Here is a 22,913-nt window from a genome sequence, read left to right as displayed (position 1 = left end):
AGGACGTTTCAAAGTGTTCCAGTACAGTTCTGTGCAGAAACAATGCAGCGTGGTCAACTTTGTTTACAGCACCTGCAATGCACTGAAAATGCAAGCGCTGATGTGAACTATGACATTGACAACCATATAACCTTCTTTCTGTGCATTTGTGATGCTGAAAAAGCAACTGAAACACATGTAGTGTGAACTGGTCCTAAAGATTATTAGAGGTAAGGGAACGGGACTGACCAGGGATTGTGAATTCAATCAGACTAGTGGTGATATACAATCAGCAATCGTATAATAATGTGAGATCTGAGCTGTAGCTGATAGAAAATGAGACACATTCACTTGATCAGTAAATAGTTAAAGAGTGGGGCGGTGATCCATAGATTTGCATATGGGACAGGTGATGATGGGGTGGGGGAGGGGGTCAAGTTGTATAAGGAGACAGATTTAAAAGAAGAGAAAAAAGTTACAATGAAATATACACAGCATGAAACTTGCACATTTCCTAATTGGCAGAAGAACAGGACGCAGGTAACATTCATCCACTTTCTAGTCATTAGGCAAAATCATAATTGATTGATCAATATTCCTGACACTGACACAACCCAGAAAATTGATCTCCATTTTTTTTAACGTTCATAAATGTCAAGGAGCTTATAATCTAAGGGCAGAAACTCAGCCATGTAACTAGCAGCATGTCTTTTAAGTGTTGGCAGAAACACATCCATACAGGGAAAGCATGCAAACTGGGATGTAGCCATGACTGGGATTAGAACCCATGACCCAAGTGCTGTAAGTTCTGAGCTCTAACCACTAAACCACTGTGGGAGACACAGTTTGAGATACAATGTAGAATAGTTACATTGTTTAAAAATGATAAAGCGAGTGCTGGTCAAATTATATAGACTACTAAAATGGTATTACACAAGATAAATATAACCACGCACAGTAGTGCATGAACTTATGAAAGGTCATCCACCCCTGTGAAAGTGTACTACACTATTAAGCACCTTTCTGGCTCCTGTGGCTGAGCGAATTCCTCCCCAGGACCATTTGGGCACCCACCCTGATGGATGGATGGATGGATGGAGCTGGATGACTAACCCATAGCTGCCAGCATACTGCTGCACCCCCACATGTGTGATGTGTATAACCCATGCGCATTAATATTTTTGTTCTGGTGAGTGTAGACCAGTCCCAAGGGTGGTTTACCTTTCACGAGTTCATGCACTACTGTCAGTCACGGAGAGACCACACGTGCCATTCATAGGCACTCTCTGAGTTGGTACTCTGACATGAAGGACATTCCATTATTCAGGAATGATATGAACTTATTTTAGCACCATTTACCATTTTACATCATTATTGCAATTCTTTGCACTTTTTGGTTTTTACATGCGTTCATTATTGATCACATGCACTTGTCTTTAACATAGAATAGTTACGTGATTTTAAGAGAATGAAGATATATAATTATATTGGGATTTGAGATATAAGTGTGAAAATGTTTAACATTTGAAAATAGAATGTATGACATTCATTAGTAAATGCATTAGTTTCCTGATCATTTTGGAGAAACCGCAAAAAAAAAAAAAACAACAATTCTAATATAGGTGTACTTTTTGTTACATTCTAAATATTCTCTTTTGCTAACACAAAAAAGCCAATGCTACAATGCCCGCGCTTGTGCGCCATCTAGCGAACATATCCGGTATTGCACCTAAAAATGTGCCAGACGCGATTCCACATTTACTAATAGCAAAGTAGACATTCGTCAATGAGATTGCTAGACGCCACTCAGAAGACTGACAGGTCTTGATTGATTTAATTTTGTCTGCCTGAATGGTCAGAGTCTGCTAGTAGACTCCTGTCTTAGTAAATCAGGGCCAAAGAGTCTCTGCAACTGAAGGCTTTAGAGACCGCTAATGCTGTGGGCAGATTAGAGATGGATTCTGTAGGTCAAGTCATGGAGTATGCAAGTTTGGCCCCCAAAAAAAAAAAAATTCTAAATGACTGAAGTCTTCCCAGGTGTTACCTCAAGGATGGTAGATTATTAACCACTTTGCATGTCAAAATTGTCCTGCAAACAATTTTTGTCAGCACACATAGGGTCTTTGATCAATAACTTAATTTTAACATACCCTAAATATATTTTTTATGATAAAGAGGAAATGAAAAGCAAAATGGCTGTTTACTGAACGTTTTTGTATTCAACTATTCCTAAAATTTTCACTAAATTATTTTCTCCCATTTTTCCTGAGGACCACAATGGGTAGGTTTTGATACATACATCACCGCTGTATGGTTGCTACAGAAGTGTGAATGTTTTAGATTTCATGATATTGGGCAATTTTCAGCACTGTGCTCCAAGTTCAATAGCTCTAATGATTTAACCAGATCACCTCACAAGTAATTTTTTTAAATTTCTCGCACACATGCAAAAATCAGCATTTTTGCCTAGAAAATTACGCAAAACACCCCAAAACATTATATACTGTATTTTGTGACAGCAGATGCCCTGTAGAATAAAAATATGGCAGTTGCAATTTATTTTGTTGTACATTTGCACAGCTGTTCATCAAATCTATAGATTTAGATCTATGAGTTTGAAACAATTTTCCCCAGCCTGTGAGGCTGGCATCTGCTATCACTTTCCCTTTTCCAGTGCTGGATTGGTAATCCACCAAGGGTAGCCAGTTTCTTGTATTGCTGCAAAGAAGCATTGGGAAAAGGAGGGATGGAGAGTGTTTACTTCAGGCCAACAAAATATTGTGTTGGAAGGGCCTCAAGTGAAACTGAGCAAAGGGAACAGATTTGAATGAGGCATGAGTCCTAGGACTATCGCTGAGAATCTCACATAAGGATGTAGTTTTGATGTCAAATACACCAATTTAGATGTTGTGGCATTAGCCCATGTGGATGTGCACAGTCTGACAGTTGAAGAAGAAAACCATGAAGAAAAGCCAGAAAAGACATCGATTACCTAAAGAAACTAGAAAAAAAAAAAACGTATTTGCTGGGAGTGGGAGGGGATATAATCTAACAGCTCTGTTTGCAAGTTTCCAATCACCTGAAGGTAGCTACATATAACCCAGTTTAAGACTATATTAAGTCCTCTACTGTACAATTAAGAAAACTGTATTTTGCCTCAGCCCCTACTCTTCTAATTTAATTTCATAATATCTTACCATCATACGGGATTTCTATGGATAAAGCAAGACAGCATTTTTGTGCCTTTCGTAAGTAAACGGTGCCAACAAGACGAGGTAAGTTTCTTATTGCCTACAAGAACTTCCAACTGTTATTTCTGCAGTTCAGTGGTACAAATGAAGGGAAAAAGACTTTTTATACATAAGCCAAACCTAATTATCAATCAGTGCAGTCACTACATGATTACCCCTTACACTACAAAAAAAATCATCAAACATGTAAACATAAGATTGCATATAATTTATTAAGCACAAGATTGCCGCTAGCACCATAAAGTGGTTTCATTCCACCCCTCAGGAAATAATGCAGCAAAAAGTGCTGCGCAACCCACAAAACGTAACTATAAAATAATAATAGCCTAAAACAAAGTACAAAGTAGTAAGATCTTCCACCAAATTATCCACGTGTACAAATATCTCCGTGCACGAATATTTTCTATAACTAATCACTACTGCTACTCATGCATACACCTCTCATGAACAATATATGCTCACCTTCAGACTACACCATGGTGGCTAGTAAAGGGTCACATACGCTTGTGCCCCCTTCAGAGGCTGCAGGGGGGAGAGGGGGGCATAGTCAGACGGGGGTACAGTTCTCTGCGTGAGTGTGTTTGATGCTGGAGTGTGAAGCTGCAGGGGAACACAGCAGTTTAACTAAAGCAGGATAACTCAAGCAGAAGGAAGATACAACAACGAACTGTACTGCACGCTGGATGGACTGCAAGCAAACACCCTGGAAAACATTGCCTACAAGTCTGATTCCCACTCCATCTACCTTTTAATATGCCACCTCTACTCCCCCTTTTTATATTACTATCCTGTGCTCCCAAAACCTCATTTCTTTACTCCTCTGCTTCACCCCAAAGCTTATACATCTCACCATCACTTCTACCATCTCCCTACTACTGCTCTCATCACCTCCTGCTGATACTTTACTCACCTGCTGATCCAAACACCAGGAGAGGAAGGCATGTGCACTAATATACATCTTGCTCCCTCCTTACTTTCCTCACCCTCCATCTTCTAACCTCTGAGGATATCTCTCCAAACCCTGGTCCTCCACTATCTCACCCCCACACCAGGCACCCTCTTTCCTCTGGGAATACCCGCAATCCGCTTAATTTAATATCAATCCCCATGCTCCTAAAAACCACGCTCCCTTTTTCATGTGCACTCTGGAATGCCCGCTCTGTCTGTAATAAGCTGACCTCTGTCCATGACCCTTTTGTCTCCCAGTCCCTTAACCTACCAGCAATTACAGAAACCTGGCTTCAAGCAGCAGATTCTGCTTCCCCCGCAGCACTTGCCTATGGAGGCCTTCTTTGGTTCACTCACCCAGACCCAGTGGTCAGAAAGGTGGTGGAGTTGGTTTGCTTCTATCTCCACTGAGCACCTTTCAAGTCCTACATAACCCTCCCTCTCTATGCTTCTCTTCTTTCGAGACTCACTGCATTCAGCTGTGTTCTCCTATTTCTCTGAGGATTGCAGTGATCTACCGACCTCCTGGACCGGTGTCCTGCTTTCTTGATGACTTCTCTGCCTGGCTACCCTACTTTCTCTCCTCTGAAATACCCACTATCATTCTTGGAGATTTTAACATCCCCATTATTGTGAACAACCCAGCTACATCCCAACTCTTCAACCTAACCTCATCTTTTGCCTTAACACAATGGACACAGTCCTCCACTCACTCTGATGGGAACACATTAGACCTTGTTTTCTCCCATCTTTGCACTCCTACAACCTCACAAACACCCCCTTTCCTCTCTCTGAAGATGAAGAGACTGAAGGTGATGAGATTGTAATCAAACACTTATCCCTCCAAGCAGCAAACAATTACCCGCAGAAACCTTCAACTTTAACCCTTCTCTTTTCTACTCTGCAACTGACCAGCTCTATGACAGAATCTCTCCCCTGTCCTGCCCTGACCTGGCCACTGCTGTCTACAAAAGTTCACTTTCATCCACATTAGACTCACTTGCTCCTCTAACAACACGAAGCATCAGGCCCCGACCATTACAACTTTGGCAAACTGACGACACCAGAAATCTTAAGAGACAGTCGAGCGCAGGAAAAAGTGTGGCGTAAAACCAAATCACACCAAGCTTTCACCCTATATAAATCTGCTTTCTTAACATACAATTCCTCCCTCCATGCTGCCAGACAAGCGTACTTTGTCACTCATCAATAGCTTGTCATCCAGTTCTCATCGTCTCTTCTCTACTTTCTCCACCTTCACCTCCACCCAGCACCTCACTCACTGGTTACGAGATTGCAAATCATTTCAAAAACAAGATTGATGCAATTTGTAGGGGCATCTCTACTGCACAGACATCCATCCCACTTGGCATACCTTATACTAAATCTTCGTCAACACTTTCCTCTTTTGACCTTGCTACTACTGAAGAGGTCACCAAGGTTTTCTCAGAAACCCATCTCACTACCTGCCCCCTGGATCCTGTCCCCTCACAACTACAGTACTATGGTCACCCTCTTCGTCTACCCTATGCTCCCTCACTCACATCTCCAATCTCTCTCTCATGAACGGTGCCTTCCCCACCCCTCTAAAGCATACACACATCACTTATATATTTCTCAAAGACAAAGCACACCAAATAAAAAACCCAGAAAAGTAATCTACCTCCACCCTTGAAGGTTAAAGATAATATAAAAAAAAAAACTTTTCTAAAATAAAAGTCCAAAATCTCAAAAACACACCCCACTTTTATAAACAAATGTTCAATAAGCCAATGTTCAATAAAGTCTCTTTTTTTCTTCTTTTCCACGAAAAAATCCTTTTTCTCAACACCCGTACATTCTGATGCCCATATACCTCAAAAAGAAAAAACTTTACATAGTGTCATACCTTTTTAGAAATCAAAACACACGTGCTCTTAACAGTGCACCATGCACTACTTGTGAAAACACTCAAGCAGAAAAAAAAAAACTAAAAAAAAAAAATTATTATATATATATATATATATATATATATATATATATATATATATATATATATATATATATATATATATATATATATATATATATATATATTCACTCTCTATGTGAATATCAGCATATATTATTAATATAGGTACCCGTGTCACCAAATCTATGACCAGTGAGACAAATACAAATCACATCCACTATGTGAATCTGTGACACTTATGACACTACAACTTAGTGACACCGCACTTGCAATAAGTGATCAAACACACATCCCCAACCAAAACCGTGATCTCCAACTCCTTGTGTAAGATGGATAATTACCCTCTATAACCCCAAACAGGGCTAGATATAGATCTCCTTGGCTGTAGAAATCCATCCAATATTAGGTCCAATAAAGTAATATATCTTCCATTCTCCTCATAAGAAAATCCAAGTTACATATGGTAGATTCAAATAAATGACAGACTTTATTCAACAACTTACATTGCAGTAAGAGTAAAACAGCTTCTCCTCATCAAGGTGTACAAGCAGACAAGCTAGGGAACACTGGCCACATGTTCCCACTTCCAAGATGGCCGCGATCGCACTTCCTGTCAATGTTAATGCGTCTGACGTCACGTGTTCTGACGCGTTTCGTCACTTCCGGTGACTTTTTCAAAGGATACAGACGTCTGCGCATCGGCCCCTTATATACTACCCTTCCTCCATGACTAGCGCCACAAATCGCCATCTTGGAAGCTGGAAAACAGCCGCCCATACCAGTCTGCATGCCATCCCACTTTCACCGAATCACATAAAATATAGGGAACAATTCATCACAGATTATCCACCTCCATGTATGCCCTATCCCTAGAGTACATACAAATACTCCTCCACTGAATAGAATATCGCATACAATATCCCATATCATCAGGTGACAATACACCAAAAATATCATACATAACATATACATAATTATACATCTACTCAATCTCCTATATCTATATAGTCACTAGTATCTATATAGTATATACCTCTCTGCATCTAAGTAGTATATACCTCTCTCCATCTATAAATACATATCAATATCCCTATATAGTATTACAGAAAAGATCCCACTACTCCCTCTACTGGTCATAATCTAAAATACCTCTAATATTATTAAAATACCCTTAAAATTACAAAAACCCCAATCTTGTTCATAGCATATTGATATATAAATATATTATCTTCCTATCACAAACATATACATATCTAAATATATCTGACTCCTCTACTCGTTATTATCAATCACGTTCACTATTGCTATAATCAAACACCTTTCATTTATTTCTCTTTTTTTTAACACACCATCACATTGACTTAAGATACATTACATAAAATCTTATCACTAAAATTAATAAATAAAATTCATAAAAACAGTTACAAATATACATCAATTCATTACTAGAACTCCAAGCGATTATTCTCCCACATTTTAAAATCATATTACATTACCTCCATCTGTCCAAATATAAATTTCATAATTCCATATACACTTCCCTCAATAGAAATAGGATTAATATAATTTTCCTATAAGGTAAATAACAGATTAGAACTTATCTATAATATTTCCAGTAAAATCTGATTAAAAATCTGAAATGAAACCGTTCAAATCTAATTCTATATTTAAACCATAAGGTCTCAAAGTATTCAGTTTATAAATCCAATAGGTCTCATTCTGTGAAATACTTTTTACCCTATTGCTACCCCTCCAATGAGCATCCACCATGTCTATACCACAAAACTTAATACCCCTAGGGTCAGAATTATGATATTCTTTGAAATGTCGTGAAACACTATGGTCCTTTTTACCTTTCATTATATTGGCCACATGTTCCTTTAGTCTGATACCTAGGTTTCTTTTGGTTCTACCTACATATTGTAATGGGCAAGGGCATTCTAACACATATGTAACATACTTGATGTCACATGTAATAAATTTTTTTATATCAAAATTTTCCCCTGTATATACGGATTTACAACTTGTAATTTTCTTATCCTTAATACCAGTTACCCTACAAATCCTACATTTTTTGCAAGGGTAAAACCCCTGTAAATCAAACATCCTTGTTTTTTTAGGGGGTGAAATAACCCCCTTCACTAGCATACTTCTCAGGTTGTCACTTTTCCTATAAATAAACTGAGGTCGAGTTGGTAACACATTTCCTAATATATAATCTTTTTTCAGAATGGGCCAATATCTTTTAAAAATACCTTCTACCTCTTTGTATTGACAATTGAATTTCGAAATAAACGCATACTCCGCTATATTTTTATCCTCTTTGGTCTTATTTTTAGCCTTCATCTTCGTTTCCCCTATGTAGTTTTTGCTAATTTTGAATCTTGTTTTTTCCAATTCCATTGGATTATACCCTTTCATCACAAATCTTTGTTTTATCACTTCAGATTGGGAAATATAGTCCTCTAATCTTGAACAATTCCTCATTATTCTTATGAATTGTCCAATAGGGATTCCACGAATCCATTGGGGGTGATGACAGCTGGTAGTAGGAATAAAACCATTCCTATCTGTTTCCTTAAAAAAGGTTTTAAAACAAATTCTGTTTTCATATTTAAAAATAGTCAAATCTAAAAAATTGGCCGATTCTCTCTCAATATTACAAGTAAATCCAAGCCCATACTCATTATTTTTGATGCAATCTAAAAAAACTTGTAAATTCTCTTTCGTACCATCCCAGATTAGTAAGATGTCATCAATATATCTGGGATATATATGGGAAGGTCTTAAAACTTGGAGAAGATATATTGATGACATCTTACTAATCTGGGATGGTACGAAAGAGAATTTACAAATTTTTTTAGATTGCATCAAAAATAATGAGTATGGGCTTGGATTTACTTGTAATATTGAGAGGGAATCGGCCAATTTTTTAGATTTGACTATTTTTAAATATGAAAACAGAATTTGTTTTAAAACCTTTTTTAAGGAAACAGATAGGAATGGTTTTATTCCTACTACCAGCTGTCATCACCCCCAATGGATTCGTGGAATCCCTATTGGACAATTCATAAGAATAATGAGGAATTGTTCAAGATTAGAGGACTATATTTCCCAATCTGAAGTGATAAAACAAAGATTTGTGATGAAAGGGTATAATCCAATGGAATTGGAAAAAACAAGATTCAAAATTAGCAAAAACTACATAGGGGAAACGAAGATGAAGGCTAAAAATAAGACCAAAGAGGATAAAAATATAGCGGAGTATGCGTTTATTTCGAAATTCAATTGTCAATACAAAGAGGTAGAAGGTATTTTTAAAAGATATTGGCCCATTCTGAAAAAAGATTATATATTAGGAAATGTGTTACCAACTCGACCTCAGTTTATTTATAGGAAAAGTGACAACCTGAGAAGTATGCTAGTGAAGGGGGTTATTTCACCCCCTAAAAAAACAAGGATGTTTGATTTACAGGGGTTTTACCCTTGCAAAAAATGTAGGATTTGTAGGGTAACTGGTATTAAGGATAAGAAAATTACAAGTTGTAAATCCGTATATACAGGGGAAAATTTTGATATAAAAAAAAATTTATTACATGTGACACCAAGTATGTTACATATGTGTTAGAATGCCCTTGCCCATTACAATATGTAGGTAGAACCAAAAGAAACCTAGGTATCAGACTAAAAGGAACATGTGGCCAATATAATGAAAGGTAAAAAGGACCATAGTGCTTCACGACATTTCAAAGAATATCATAATTCTGACCCTAGGGGTATTAAGTTTTGTGGTATAGACATGGTGGATGCTCATTGGAGGGGTAGCAATAGGGTAAAAAGTATTTCACAGAATGAGACCTATTGGATTTATAAACTGAATACTTTGAGACCTTATGGTTTAAATATAGAATTAGATTTGAACGGTTTCATTTCAGATTTTTAATCAGATTTTACTGGAAATATTATAGATAAGTTCTAATCTAATGTTATTTACCTTATAGGAAAATTATATTAATCCTATTTCTATTGAGGGAAGTGTATATGGAATTATGAAATTTATATTTGGACAGATGGAGGTAATGTAATATGATTTTAAAATGTGGGAGAATAATCGCTTGGAGTTCTAGTAATGAATTGATGTATATTTGTAACTGTTTTTATGAATTTATTTATTAATTTTAGTGATAAGATTTTATGTAATGTATCTTAAGTCAATGTGATGGTGTGTTAAAAAAAAGAGAAATAAATGATAGGTGTTTGATTATAGCAATAGGGAACGTGATTGATAATAACGAGTAGAGGAGTCAGATATATTTAGATATGTATAAGTTTGTGATAGGAAGATAATATATTTATATATCAATATGCTATGAACGAGATTGGGGGTTTTGTAATTTTAAGGGTATTTTAATAATATTAGAGGTATTTTAGATTATGACCAGTAGAGGGAGTAGTGGGATCTTTTCTGTAATACTATATAGGGATATTGATATGTATTTATAGATGGAGAGAGGTATATACTACTTAGATGCAGAGAGGTATATACTATATAGATACTAGTGACTATATAGATATAGGAGATTGAGTAGATGTATAATTATGTATATGTTATGTATGATATTTTTGGTGTATTGTCACCTGATGATATGGGATATTGTATGCGATATTCTATTCAGTGGAGGAGTATTTGTATGTACTCTAGGGATAGGGCATACATGGAGGTGGATAATCTGTGATGAATTGTTCCCTATATTTTATGTGATTCGGTGAAAGTGGGATGGCATGCAGATTGGTATGGGCGGCTGTTTTCCAGCTTCCAAGATGGCGATTTGTGGCGCTAGTCATGGAGGAAGGGTAGTATATAAGGGGCCGATGCGCAGACGTCTGTATCCTTTGAAAAAGTCACCGGAAGTGACGAAACGCATCAGCACACGTGACGTCAGACGCATTAACATTGACAGGAAGTGCGATCGCGGTCATCTTGGAAGTGGGAACATGTGGCCAGTGTTCCCTAGCTTGTCTGCTTGTACACCTTGATGAGGAGAAGCTGTTTTACTCTTACTGCAATGTAAGTTGTTGAATAAAGTCTGTCATTTATTTGAATCTACCATATGTAACTTGGATTTTCTTATGAGGAGAATGGAAGATATATTACTTTATTGGACCTAATATTGGATGGATTTCTACTGCCAAGGAGATCTATATCTAGCCCTGTTTGGGGTTATAGAGGGTAATTATCCATCTTACACAAGGAGTTGGAGATCACGGTTTTGGTTGGGGATGTGTGTTTGATCACTTATTGCAAGTGCGGTGTCACTAAGTTGTAGTGTCATAAGTGTCACAGATTCACATAGTGGATGTGATTTGTCTTACTGGTCATAGATTTGGTGACACGGATACCTATATTAATAATATATGCTGATATTCACATAGAGAGTTAATATATATATATATATATATATATATATATATATATATATATATATATATATATATATATATTTATTTTTATTTTTTTCTGCTTGAGTGTTTTCACAAGTAGTGCATGGTGCACTGTTAAGAGCACGTGTGTTTTGATTTCTAAAAAGGTATGACACTATGTAAAGTTTTTTCTTTTTGAGGTATATGGGCATCAGAATGTACGGGTGTTGAGAAAAAGGATTTTTTCGTGGAAAAGAAGAAAAAAAAGAGACTTTATTGAACATTGGCTTATTGAACATTTGTTTATAAAAGTGGGGTGTGTTTTTGAGATTTTGGACTTTTATTTTAGAAAAGTTTTTTTTTTGATACACACATCACTCCCATACTTAAAGAGCTCCCTGGACCTCACCAACCTGAACAACTTAAGATCCATCTCCCTGATGCCATTTACCTTTAAACTCTTAGAACGCTTAGTCTACAATCGCCTGAGCTCCCACCTCACTGACAACAACCTTCTTGACCCTTTACAGTCTGGCATTCGCTCACTACACTCCACTGAAACTGCCCTACTAAAACTCACTACTGATCTACTAACTGCTAAAACCAATGGCCACTACTCCATACTCTTACTACTTGACCTCTCTGCAGCTTTTCTATTTCAATGGTCTTTATTAAATTTTTTAAACAGTATAAACAGAGGCAATAAAACACGCCCACGCAGGGGCTATCAATTGCACAGATAAACAAAATGCAAAATAAAAAAAAAAGGAAAAACAATGCTCTAATGCCAACAGGGCAAAAGGTACGCCCACGCAGGGGCTATCAGTGGCACATAAGGTACAAAACAGTAATGTAACTGATTATAACAATTAAATGCAGCTGTCCAGTCACACCAAAAACAGAGAGAGAGAGAAAAAAGAAAAGAAGAAAAAAAAAAAAAAAAAAAAAAAAAAAAAAGGGGGTGGGGGGCAAAGAGCAGGGATTCAAGAGCGCCAATACCGAACGCCATTACATCCCCAGACTAGCCGGGGGGAGTGAGGGAAGGGCATATTGCAACCACGGCTCCCATATTTTCAAAAATTTACGTTGGGAGTCGTTGCGGATACTCGACATCTGTTTGTTGAGCATCATAGTGGTCATACGATCCCGCACCCCCTGAAGAGGGACAAACGGACTCTTCCAGGCCTGAGCAATTGTCCTAGTGGCGGATAAAAACAGATAGGAAGCCAACTTCTGCTGGTGAGCTAAGAGGCCCGGTATGGGGCAATGAAGCAAGGCATACCGAGCATCCCGGCGTATGGAGAGATGGAACAAGGTGAAAAGGAGGCCAAATACACGAGACCAAAAACTAAACAGTCTCGGGCATGACCACCAGATATGTAATACATCACCACGATGACCACAACCCCGAAAACATTGATCACTACAGGCAGGGTTAGCCCGGGCCAGCCGAGCCGGAACCCAGTACCAACGAAACAATACATTATAGGCTGCCTCCAGTGTGGTCGTATTAAATGAGCATTTAGCTATGAGTGACCAGGCCTTATTCCAGTCCTCCGGATCCACTGCCACTCCCAGGTCGCGCTCCCACTGAACAACATATGAAAGAGAAGTATGCGACGAGCGTCTGTTCAGAGCTGCATAAAGAAGGGATATAAGGCCCGGAGCGCCCGGACGCAGTTGGCAGAGCTGTTCAAAGGCAGATTTCTGGTACGGGAACGCAGAAGTACCCCGCAGCGAGAGCAGCCAGTGTCGCAATTGAAGATATCGAAAAAATTCCGCCGGGGGGATATTCCGGGATTCCCGAAGAGAGTCCCAGGTGGGAAAGGACCGAAAAATCAAAAAGTGTCGCACCTGCGAAAAACCATTAGTCACCCACCACTCTCTGCAGCTTTTGATACTGTTGACCATCCCCTCCTCAAAAAATTCCACTCTCTTGGCCTGTGAGACTCTGCTCTCTCCTGGTTTTCCTCCTACCTATTGCAGCGCTCCTTCAGCGTTACCTATAACTCTGGCTCCTCCTCTCCACTCCAACTTTCTGTAGGGGTCCTTTAAGGTTCTGTCCTTGGACCCCTTCTCTTCTCCATCTACACCTCCTCCCTTGGTCACTTGATGAACTCCCATGGCTTTAAGTACCATCTCTATGCTGATGACACACAAATCTATCTTTCTACTCCTCACCTCATCCCTTCAGTCGCCTCTCGCATTACTAACCTACTAAGTGACATATCGGCATGGATGTCGCTCCACTTCCTCAAACTCCATCTTTCCAAAACTGAGCTCTTAGTATTCCCTCCAGCCTGTGCCCCCTCCCCTGACTTCTCCATCAAGACCAATAGTACAACCATCAGTCCCTCCCCTCATGCCAGGGTACTAGGTGTAATCCTAGACTCCCGTCTGTCCTTTCAGCCCCAAATCCAATCACTGTCCAAATCTTGTAGACTTCACCTCCGCAACATCTCCAGTGAGTAGTTGAAAGTGAGTGAGGTACTGGGTGGAGGTGGAGAAAGTAGAGCGTTAAAAGTAGAGAAGAGACGAGGACTGGATGACAAGGTATTAATAAGAGTGACAAAGTAGGCTTGTTTGGCAGCATGAAGGAGCAATTGTATGTCAAGAAAGCAGATTTATATAGGGTGAATGCTTGTTGAGATTTGGTTTTACGCCACAATCGCTCCAGCGCACGACTATGTCATTTAAGATTTCTGGTGTCGTCAGTCTGCCAAGGTTGTAATGGTCGGGGCCTGATGCTTCTTGTTGTTAGAGGAGCAAGTGAGTCTAATGTGGATGAAAGCGAGCTGTTGTAGACAGCAGTGGCCAGGTCAGGGCAGGACAGGGGAGAGATTCTGTCACAGAGTTGGTCAGTTGCAGAGTGGAAAGGAGCAGGGTTCAAGTTGTGAAGGGTTCTGCGGGTAATTGTTTGCTGCTTGGAGGGATAGGTGTTTGAAGACAAGGACACTGTGAAGGTGATGAAATTGTGATCAGAGAGAGGAAAGGGGGTGTTTGTGAGGTTGTAGGGAGTGCAAAGATGGGAGAAAACAAGGTCTAATGTACTCCCATCAGAGTGAGTGGAGGACTGTATACATTGTGTTAATGCAAAAGATGAGGTTATGTTGAAGAGTTGGGATGTAGCCGGGTTGTTGACATTAACAGGGATGTTAAAATCTCAGAGAATGATAGTGGGTAGTTCAGAGGAGAGAAGGTAAGGTAGCCAGGCGGAGAAATCATCCAGAAAGTGGGTCCAGGAGGCCGATAGATCACTGCAATCCTCAGAGAAATGGGAGGAAACAGCGAGATGCAGTGAGTCTCGAAAGAAGAGAAGGATAGAGAGGGAGGGTTAGGGAGGACTTGAAAGGTGCTCAGTGGGGATAGAAGCAAACCAACTCCACCACCTTTCCGACCACTGGGTCTGGGTGAGTGGGTCCAGAGAAGGTCTCCATAGAAAAGTGCTGCGGGAGAAGAAGAATCTGCTGCTTGAAGCCAGGTTTCTGTAATTGCTAGTAGGTTAAGGGAGCGGGAGACAAAAAGGTCATGGACAGAGGTCAGCTTATTACAGACAGAGCGGGCATTCAAGAGAACACATGAAAAAGGGAGAGTGGGGGGCGTGTCCAGCAGCAGATGGAGACGGCTGCTCAGTGACAGAGCTCCGGGAGCCGCCGAGATCCACGGAGAAAGGAAGCAACAGGAGGCAGTGCGTAAACCTTCCGACAATACAGTAAGCCCTCTAAGTGAGGGGGGCACACAGGAGGCCAAATGGGGAAGAGGAAAAATAAGGAGGGGCTCCGCAAATTGACCGAGTTCTTCTCTTCGGCGGGTGGCCCCTCCCCTCAATATGGCGCTGATCGCTGTCCCTCTCCCGAGCTCCAGGGACATATGAGGGGGAGGGTCACAGTTCTCCCCTGCACACATGGTTAGACAAGCCAGGGATCAGAACAGGAGACAAACAGCAAATCAGGGTCAGGCAGGGTCGGCAACAAGGCAATCTCAATACGGGAACACAGGATACAAGTAAGACCATACGGCAATTGGAACACATACCTGTCCTGTTTTAAATAGGGCACCCTGCGCCCTGATTGGTGCCAGGCTCGTGCCCACGAGTTCAAATGCGTATGCGCGAGCGCCGCTGAAATCGCGGGTGCCCTGGTCTTAATGCGTGCACGCTAGTGCGGCCGGACACACTGCGCATGCGCACACGCGATCGCGGCAGCCGCTGGGGTCCCTGACAATAACTAGACTAGAACAACGCCATAAACAATCCTTATCTCCCACTGTATTGCAGGAACTCCAAAAAGCTAGACTTGAGCTTAGGACCATTATGGCACGGCGACATGCCTTAAATCTAAAAAATGCCAAGACAACCTTTTATACGCAAGGGAATAAAGCGGGTAAAATGCTTGCGAGGTATCTCACTACTAGGCAATCCGGGAACCTGTGTTGAATAAACCTAAACCTAAAACGTTCCGATCATATTATTCCTAATTATATAATCTAAAAGAGGACCCTACCACTCCTCAGCCTACCCCTGATCCATAAATTCCTACATAAACTACCACTTCCTAAATTAACGCAACAAAAATTGGAAGGGCTCAATCAACCCATTTTGGAAAGCAAGGTAAGTGAGGCTATCAAAGCCTTGCCTAAAGGGAAATCCCCGGGGGCGGATGGCTTTACTGCAGAATACTATAAGGAATTCCACTCTATTTTAGTACCTCATCTTAAAAGAACTTACGACGAAGCAGTGTCTACATCCACATTCCCACCTGAAATGTTGAGGGCGATTATCATTACTCTACCCAAACCGGGAAAAGCGCCTGACTGCCCTCAAAATTTTAGACCAATCTCCCTACTAAATACAGATCTTAAAATCTATGCCAAAATCTTAGCAAATCGTTTATTAAATATTACTCCTCTTCTCATTCAGGCTGACCAAGTGGGTTTTGTAAAAGGACGGCAGGCTGCGGATGGGACCCATAGGATTCTTAATTTGATGCATTTAGTTGAGTCAATGGGGCTTCAGGCGGTGTTCTTGACATCTAGATGCCGAGAAGGCATTTGACAGAGTTCACTGGCAGTACCTAGATGCTACTCTAAATTTGGTATCAACGGCTTCATAAAATCAGCCATCATGGCGTTCTATACAGTCCCCTCGGCTCAGGTATTCACATCCAATGCCCTGTCCGCTCCCTTTAATATCACAAGACAGGGTTGCCCTCTATCCCCCATCATCTTTTCGTTGGTGATGGAACCCCTATCGTCCGAGATTAGAAATAATCCACGGATCTCGGGCATCCAAGTAGCGTCCATTTCTCACAAAATTGGTCTGTTTGCGGACGATGTCATCTTAACTATCACTGATCCAGTGAACTCTCTCACAGAAATCTCAATTTCTACATTACGATAATGACCTATCCACGCTAAGTTGTGTGGGAAAGTGGGAAAGGGATCTTCAAAGATCCTTCACATGAGATAAATGGGAGAATTCCATGGATAGCAATTTGAGCATCACTAAATGTTCCCTAAAATAACTGCATCGAAGCTACCTTACCCCATACAAACTATCAAAAAATGTACCCCAACGTTTCTCCACTATGTTGGAGGAACTGTGGCAGTGAAGGGAACATTCTCCATATTATGTGGAAGTGTCATCTACAGCTGTTTTGGCAAGAAATCTTTGCTCTTATTTCAAGGGTGTGGGGCACAACAGCCACTCCGACACCGGGTTTAGCCTTACTTAATATGAACCTTTTCCCAGGCAAAGATAGAACCATAATAAGCTATATCTTTATTGCCACTAGACTGGCTATTACCACTAAATGGAAATCAACAAATATTCCTTCTATTTTAGAAGTGACTCACAGAGTACAGACACATTGTGTATGCAAGAGGGCCTTAGCAGTTACCCATCAGTCTATGGGGAAATTTGAAACAAAGTGGTCCCGATGGAACGAGATATTTTCGTCAAACAACAGTAATGTTTAGATTTGAGTGAGAGACGGTCCCAAATAACAATATGTGAGCCCTGTTACCTTCTCCCCCTTAGGGTTGCTTTGTTTCTCACTATCTTCTTTTTTTCCCTTACCTCCTGGTACATTCTTTGTTTGGTTCTTCTCTTTTCCTTCTTGTTTGTTATACGTAATATTTTCAGGAGGTCTGGTTCAGATGGGCCCGTACATCCGGGTTTACTATGACTAATATTAGTAAAATACTATGCAAGTACAGTAATTCTATATTTGTAATCATTTGGATTAGACATGTAACCTCCGTGATTTTATGAAGCCATTGATACCAAATTTAGTTAGAGTAGCATCTAGGTATTGCCAGTGAACTCTGTCAAACGCCTTCTCGGCATCTAGTGCCAAGAACACCGCCTGAAGCCCCATTGACTCAAGTAAATGTATCAAATTAAGAATCCTATGGGTCCCATCCGCAGCCTGCCGGCCTTTTACAAAACACACTTGGTCAGCCTGAATGTGAAGAGGAGTAATATTTAATAAACGATTTGCTAAGATTTTGGCATAGATTTTAAGATTTAAGGCATGTCGCCATGCCATAATGGTCCTAAGCTCAAGTCTAGCTTTTAGCTTTCAGTCTATCCAGCATGCAGTAGAGTTTCTTGTATCTTCCTGCTGCTTGAGTTATCCTGCTTTAGTTCAGCTGCTGTGTTCAACTGCTTCTTAGCACTCCATCAAAAACAGCACTCACGCAGAAAAAAAGCACCCAATCTGTGACTATGCCCCCCGATCTGTGACCACCCCCCATAAGCTGATCTAAGTTTATAGGGAGATGGTCAAATGAGCACTCTTCTCTGCCCCAATTAGGAACTGATAAGGATCACATGAATTGGGGGGATGTTTCTCAAACACAGATCAGACACAGGCCATAGGCATAAAGAGAGTGCAGTCATAACAAGAGGTGAGAAATAATCAACACAGACAAAAATATATACACTATTTGTTCTGAGATAGCAGGAGTCTATGCGTTGTTGAAGTTGCAGTTTAGAGTGGAGAGAGCAGACAGCAGCATCCCTCTCTGCCAATCCCTCCACTGGCTTCCCATTGCCCAACAGATAAAATTCAAAACATTAAGAATAACATATAAAACCATTTATAACTCTGCCCCAAATTAAAACACCAATATTTTCTCCAAATATCACCCAAACTCTCCACTCCTCGCACGACTTCCTGTTCTCTAGCTCCCTTGTCTCCTCCTCCCAAGCACAGGCAAAGCGCTTTTGGCTGTACTTCACCTGTGGATCACAGGAGTCTAGTTAATTCTACACTTCTGTGACCCGTATTCAGCTGACAGTGGGCTGAAGCCTGCTGTTGGCTGATGTCACTGATCCAGGCTGGGGAAAGATCCCGACTTTAAAGTCCACTGAGAGCCTAAGCCAGTCGCTCCCTCCCCTCCACAGCCCAGTGCTTCAGTGAGCATGGGGGGCGGTACAGCAGACAGCGGTTACTGACAGGAAGGAAACAAAGAAAAAGAGAAAAAGGAAGGGAATGGAAAGGAAAAGAAGAAAAGGAAGAAAGAAAGAAGAAAAAAGGAAGGAAGGAAGAAAAAAAGGGAAGGGAAGGAAAGGACAGAAAAGAAGGGAAGGAAAGGAAAGAAAAGAAGGGAAGGAAAGGAAAGAAAAGAAGGGAAGGAAAGGAAAGAAAAGAAGGGAAGGAAAGGAAAGAAAAGAAGGGAAGGAAAGGAAAGAAAAGAAGGGAAGGAAAGAAAAGAAGGGAAGGAAAGAAAAGAAGGGAAGGAAAGAAAAGAAGGGAAGGAAAGAAAAGAAGGGAAGGAAAGAAAAGAAGGGAGGGAAGGAATTAAGCAAAAAAAAAAAAAAAAAAAAAAGTCAAGGAAGGAGTCACTCTTACATTACAATATTCACTGGGAGGAAGGAGAGAAAAGAGGGGGGAGACTTCACTCACAGTAAGTTGGTAGGCTGAACCTTTGCCTTGGCTTCAAACTTCCTGCCTATGCAGTGTGGGCAGGGCAGACACTGTAGCAGAGGGAGTGGCGGGAGGAGGAACAGAAGCAGCTCTCTCATCAATGCAGGGGGCAACTGTCAGCACTAGCACTCTCAGCTCAGATGCAGGGCAGCTGCTTATAGAGGAATCCATCTATTCATGTTCCTCCCGCAGCTGCTGAATGCGTCTTTCTCCTCCTCTCCTGCCGTCGTCCCTGCCACTCCTCCAATCCAGGCGAACAGGGGGCCACAAGGGCCCCCGCAGCATGGGGCCGGGTCGCAATTGTGACCCCTGCAGCTACCCCCCTGCTTCTGACCCTTGACTTGCCATCAGGGTCTAGTCTGGAGCTGAGCATATATTGTTTATGAAAGGTATATGCATGCGTAGCACCGGTAATCAGTTAGAGAAGATATTTATGCACGTTGATAATTTGGTGGTACACATCAATAATTTGGTGGATGATTATACTACTTTGGACTTTATGTTTTGGACTTTTCTAGTGAAAGGTTTGTGGGTTGTGCGGCATCTTTTGCTGTATTGTTTTCATACATAAGGCCCCTTTATGTTTCTAAAGGCAGGATAAAAAAGGAAACTGCATAATAAATAAAAAAAATTACATACAGCTCCAAGGGATGGGCCAAAGCGTCCTGTTGCTACTTTGGAGACATAGCTTGCAAATGAAGTTATAACACCTGTAAGGTCAAAGGAAAATCAGTGAAGCCAAGTACATACTATGTCAGCAAGAATACCTCATGTTTTATTTAGGAATATTAGAGTGTATGTCAGGGTAGGAAAAAGGCAGTACATCTCTGCAATACATGCATGTTTTATTTCTTTAAAGACCCTGAAAGTAGAGAAATATACACGCTGATCTGTCAGAAATCCCCTCAGCTCCTAACTCCCGTTGTGGGCTGACAAAACACAGCATTTTTGTAGACTTAAGCAATCCATAATGAATCTTTTTTTTAGTTCAAACAGGATGTTGAACGAAAATAAAACTACTGGATTTCCCCATCCACACACTATGTGGATGGGGGAATCCACCCCGCTGAGCCATTGTGTTCCAACAGTGGAAAGACATACTGATCATGTCGGCTATAGCCAAAAGGCACTTACTGAATGGGGAAAGTCCAGCAGACTGGATGTACAGAAGTTTATTGATCAATTCACTTCTGTACAAGCCTGTACATATATAGATCAAAATTCGGCTGGTCCCTATTGAGACGGACGAATTTCGATCTATGCATGGACAGGCTGGTGGAGGGAAACTCATTAGGCTCCTTGAGAAAACACCAAAAAGGGTTTTTTGCACTCTCCAGTTTAAGTAAATCAACCCCAAAGTGTGCACAGTACAGGTCTTTCAGTGGCATATTTATGAGACCGATAAGGTAGCAAATAATAAAAGTTAATTGATATGATATACATATGCCTTAAAAGGATAAGTTCACCTTTTGACACAAAATATAATAAATGCACATATATTTGCAAGTAAAAATGTGCATTTATTATTTTTTGTTGCAGGAGCCCATAAAGCATTGCACCAGCGATCAGCAGATCGCTGGTGCCATGCAGGTCTCCTACAGATCTGTCAGTATATCTGCTTGCAGACAGAATGTACAGACAAGCAGGTAAACTGACAGGAAGAATCAATGAATTTCCAGGGAGCTCCACAGCACTACAAGCCGACAGTAGCTAAGGCTGCAGCACTGGGAACATGATGCATGTTCCACCCTCAAAATGGGAGGAACATGTAACATGTTCCCAAAGGTGAACTAATTCTTTAACCACTTGCCCTCCTGAGGACTTACCCCCCTTAATGACCAGGCCTCTTTTTGCTATTTGGCGCTGCACTAATTCAACTGATAATTGCGCGGTCATGCAATGCTGCACCCAACAAAATTTGCGTCCTTTTTTCACACAAATAGAGCTTGTGTGAAAGTGGTATTTGATCACCTGTGCGCTTTTTATTTTTCATGCTATAAACCAAAAAAAGACCAAACATTTTTAAGAAAAACAATATTTTTTACTTTCAGCTATAAAAAATATATAGTAAACTCAAAGTTAGTTATAAATTTAGGCCAAAATGTATTCTGCTACATGTTTTTGGTAAAAAAAATCCCAATAAGTGTATATTGATTGCTTTGTGTGAAAGTTATAGCGTCTACAAACTATGGTATAGATACTGCAATTTACGCCATTTTTTTGCTATATAGCGCTGCGCTAGTTTAACGGCAATACGGTACATAAATCAAATTTATGTCCTTTTTTCACACAAATAGAGCTTTCTTTCGGTGGTATTTGATCGCCTGTTCGGTTTTTAGTTTTTGCGCTATAAAAAAAAAAAAAAGCTGACAATTTTGAGGAAAAAAAAAACTATATTTTGGACTTTTTGCTATAAACATGTACAGTAAAAAAAATTAAAAAATCTAATTTTGTCATAAATTTCGGCCAAAATGCATTCTGCGACATGTCTTTGCTAAAAAAAAAAAACCCAATACGTGTAAATTAATTGGTTTATGTGAGAGTTATAGCATTTACAAATGGCGGTAAAGATACCAGGATTTTAAAATTTTTATTATACTAATAATGGCGGCAATGAGCGACTTATGGTGGCGATCAGTGACTTATGGCAGAACTGCGGCAGACATTCTGACACTGGGGGGGAACTGACTTGGGGTCACTGACATTCCCAGTGACACCAATACAGTGATCAGTGCAAAAAAAAAAAAAAAACACTGACACTGTACTAATGGCACTGGGGAAGAAGGGGTTAACTTTATTCACTGAAAGGGTTAACGGTGTGAGGGGAGTGTTTTACTAGGGGGTGGGGGTGTGTACTGCACTGGGGACAGCTGATCGGGAGAGATAAACACTTCTCTCCGGCTCAGCAAGTCAGGAGCTGACAGGGAACAGAGAGAGCATAGCTACTGCAGCCCTGCTCTCTGTCAGTGATTGTCGCTAATCGGCGGGACACAGCCGGTAACGACCGGCTGTGACTCGGCGACTGACATCCGCGGCCGCGATTGGCAGGACAGGTAGGGCGGTGGCGCGCCACGCGCGCACCCCCTACCTGTTTTGCAAACACACGTTTTAAAACGTGGTTTTGCCCAGCCGTGCCGCCCTGCCAACGTATTTCTACAGTGGCTGGGCGGCATGTGGTTAATCTGTTTGCTGTAACTGACGTAACTATTATGTCAGGTGCAGCACCGGCATGTAAACAGACTCTAGGCTGCCATAGCAGCCAAAAGTTTGTTTACATTTTTTTCCTCACAGATGCCAGATTTCTAGAGAAATTATTCCCTCAAATTACTTCAATAGTGTTTATAACGTGCCTAATATATATTCTTTAATGACAAAATGAAAACAGTGATATTAACCACTTGCCCTCTAGAGGATTTACCCCCCTTAATGACC

General features: G+C 40.6%; 1 protein-coding gene across 3 annotated transcripts in view; it reads right to left on the bottom strand.

Annotated features, from left to right (window-relative positions):
- The window catches only part of PARL (presenilin associated rhomboid like), a 269,194-nt gene that overhangs the window by 109,536 nt on the left and 136,745 nt on the right, over positions 1–22,913 (bottom strand). For all 3 annotated transcript variants that reach the window (XM_089662174.1, XM_089662173.1, XM_089662175.1), the window contains exon 8: positions 20,121–20,191. In XM_089662174.1, the coding sequence (XP_089518300.1) occupies positions 20,121–20,191 (71 nt within the window). The remainder of the gene's footprint in view (positions 1–20,120; positions 20,192–22,913) is intronic.

Source organism: Staurois parvus, unplaced genomic scaffold (assembly GCF_062004578.1).
Source record: "Staurois parvus isolate SC_StPar_1 unplaced genomic scaffold, SC_StPar_1.0 ptg001433l, whole genome shotgun sequence".
NCBI classification, from domain to species: Eukaryota; Metazoa; Chordata; class Amphibia; order Anura; family Ranidae; genus Staurois; species Staurois parvus.
Note: the sequence above shows the minus strand (reverse complement) of the source record. Positions and strands in the feature narration are given on the sequence as shown.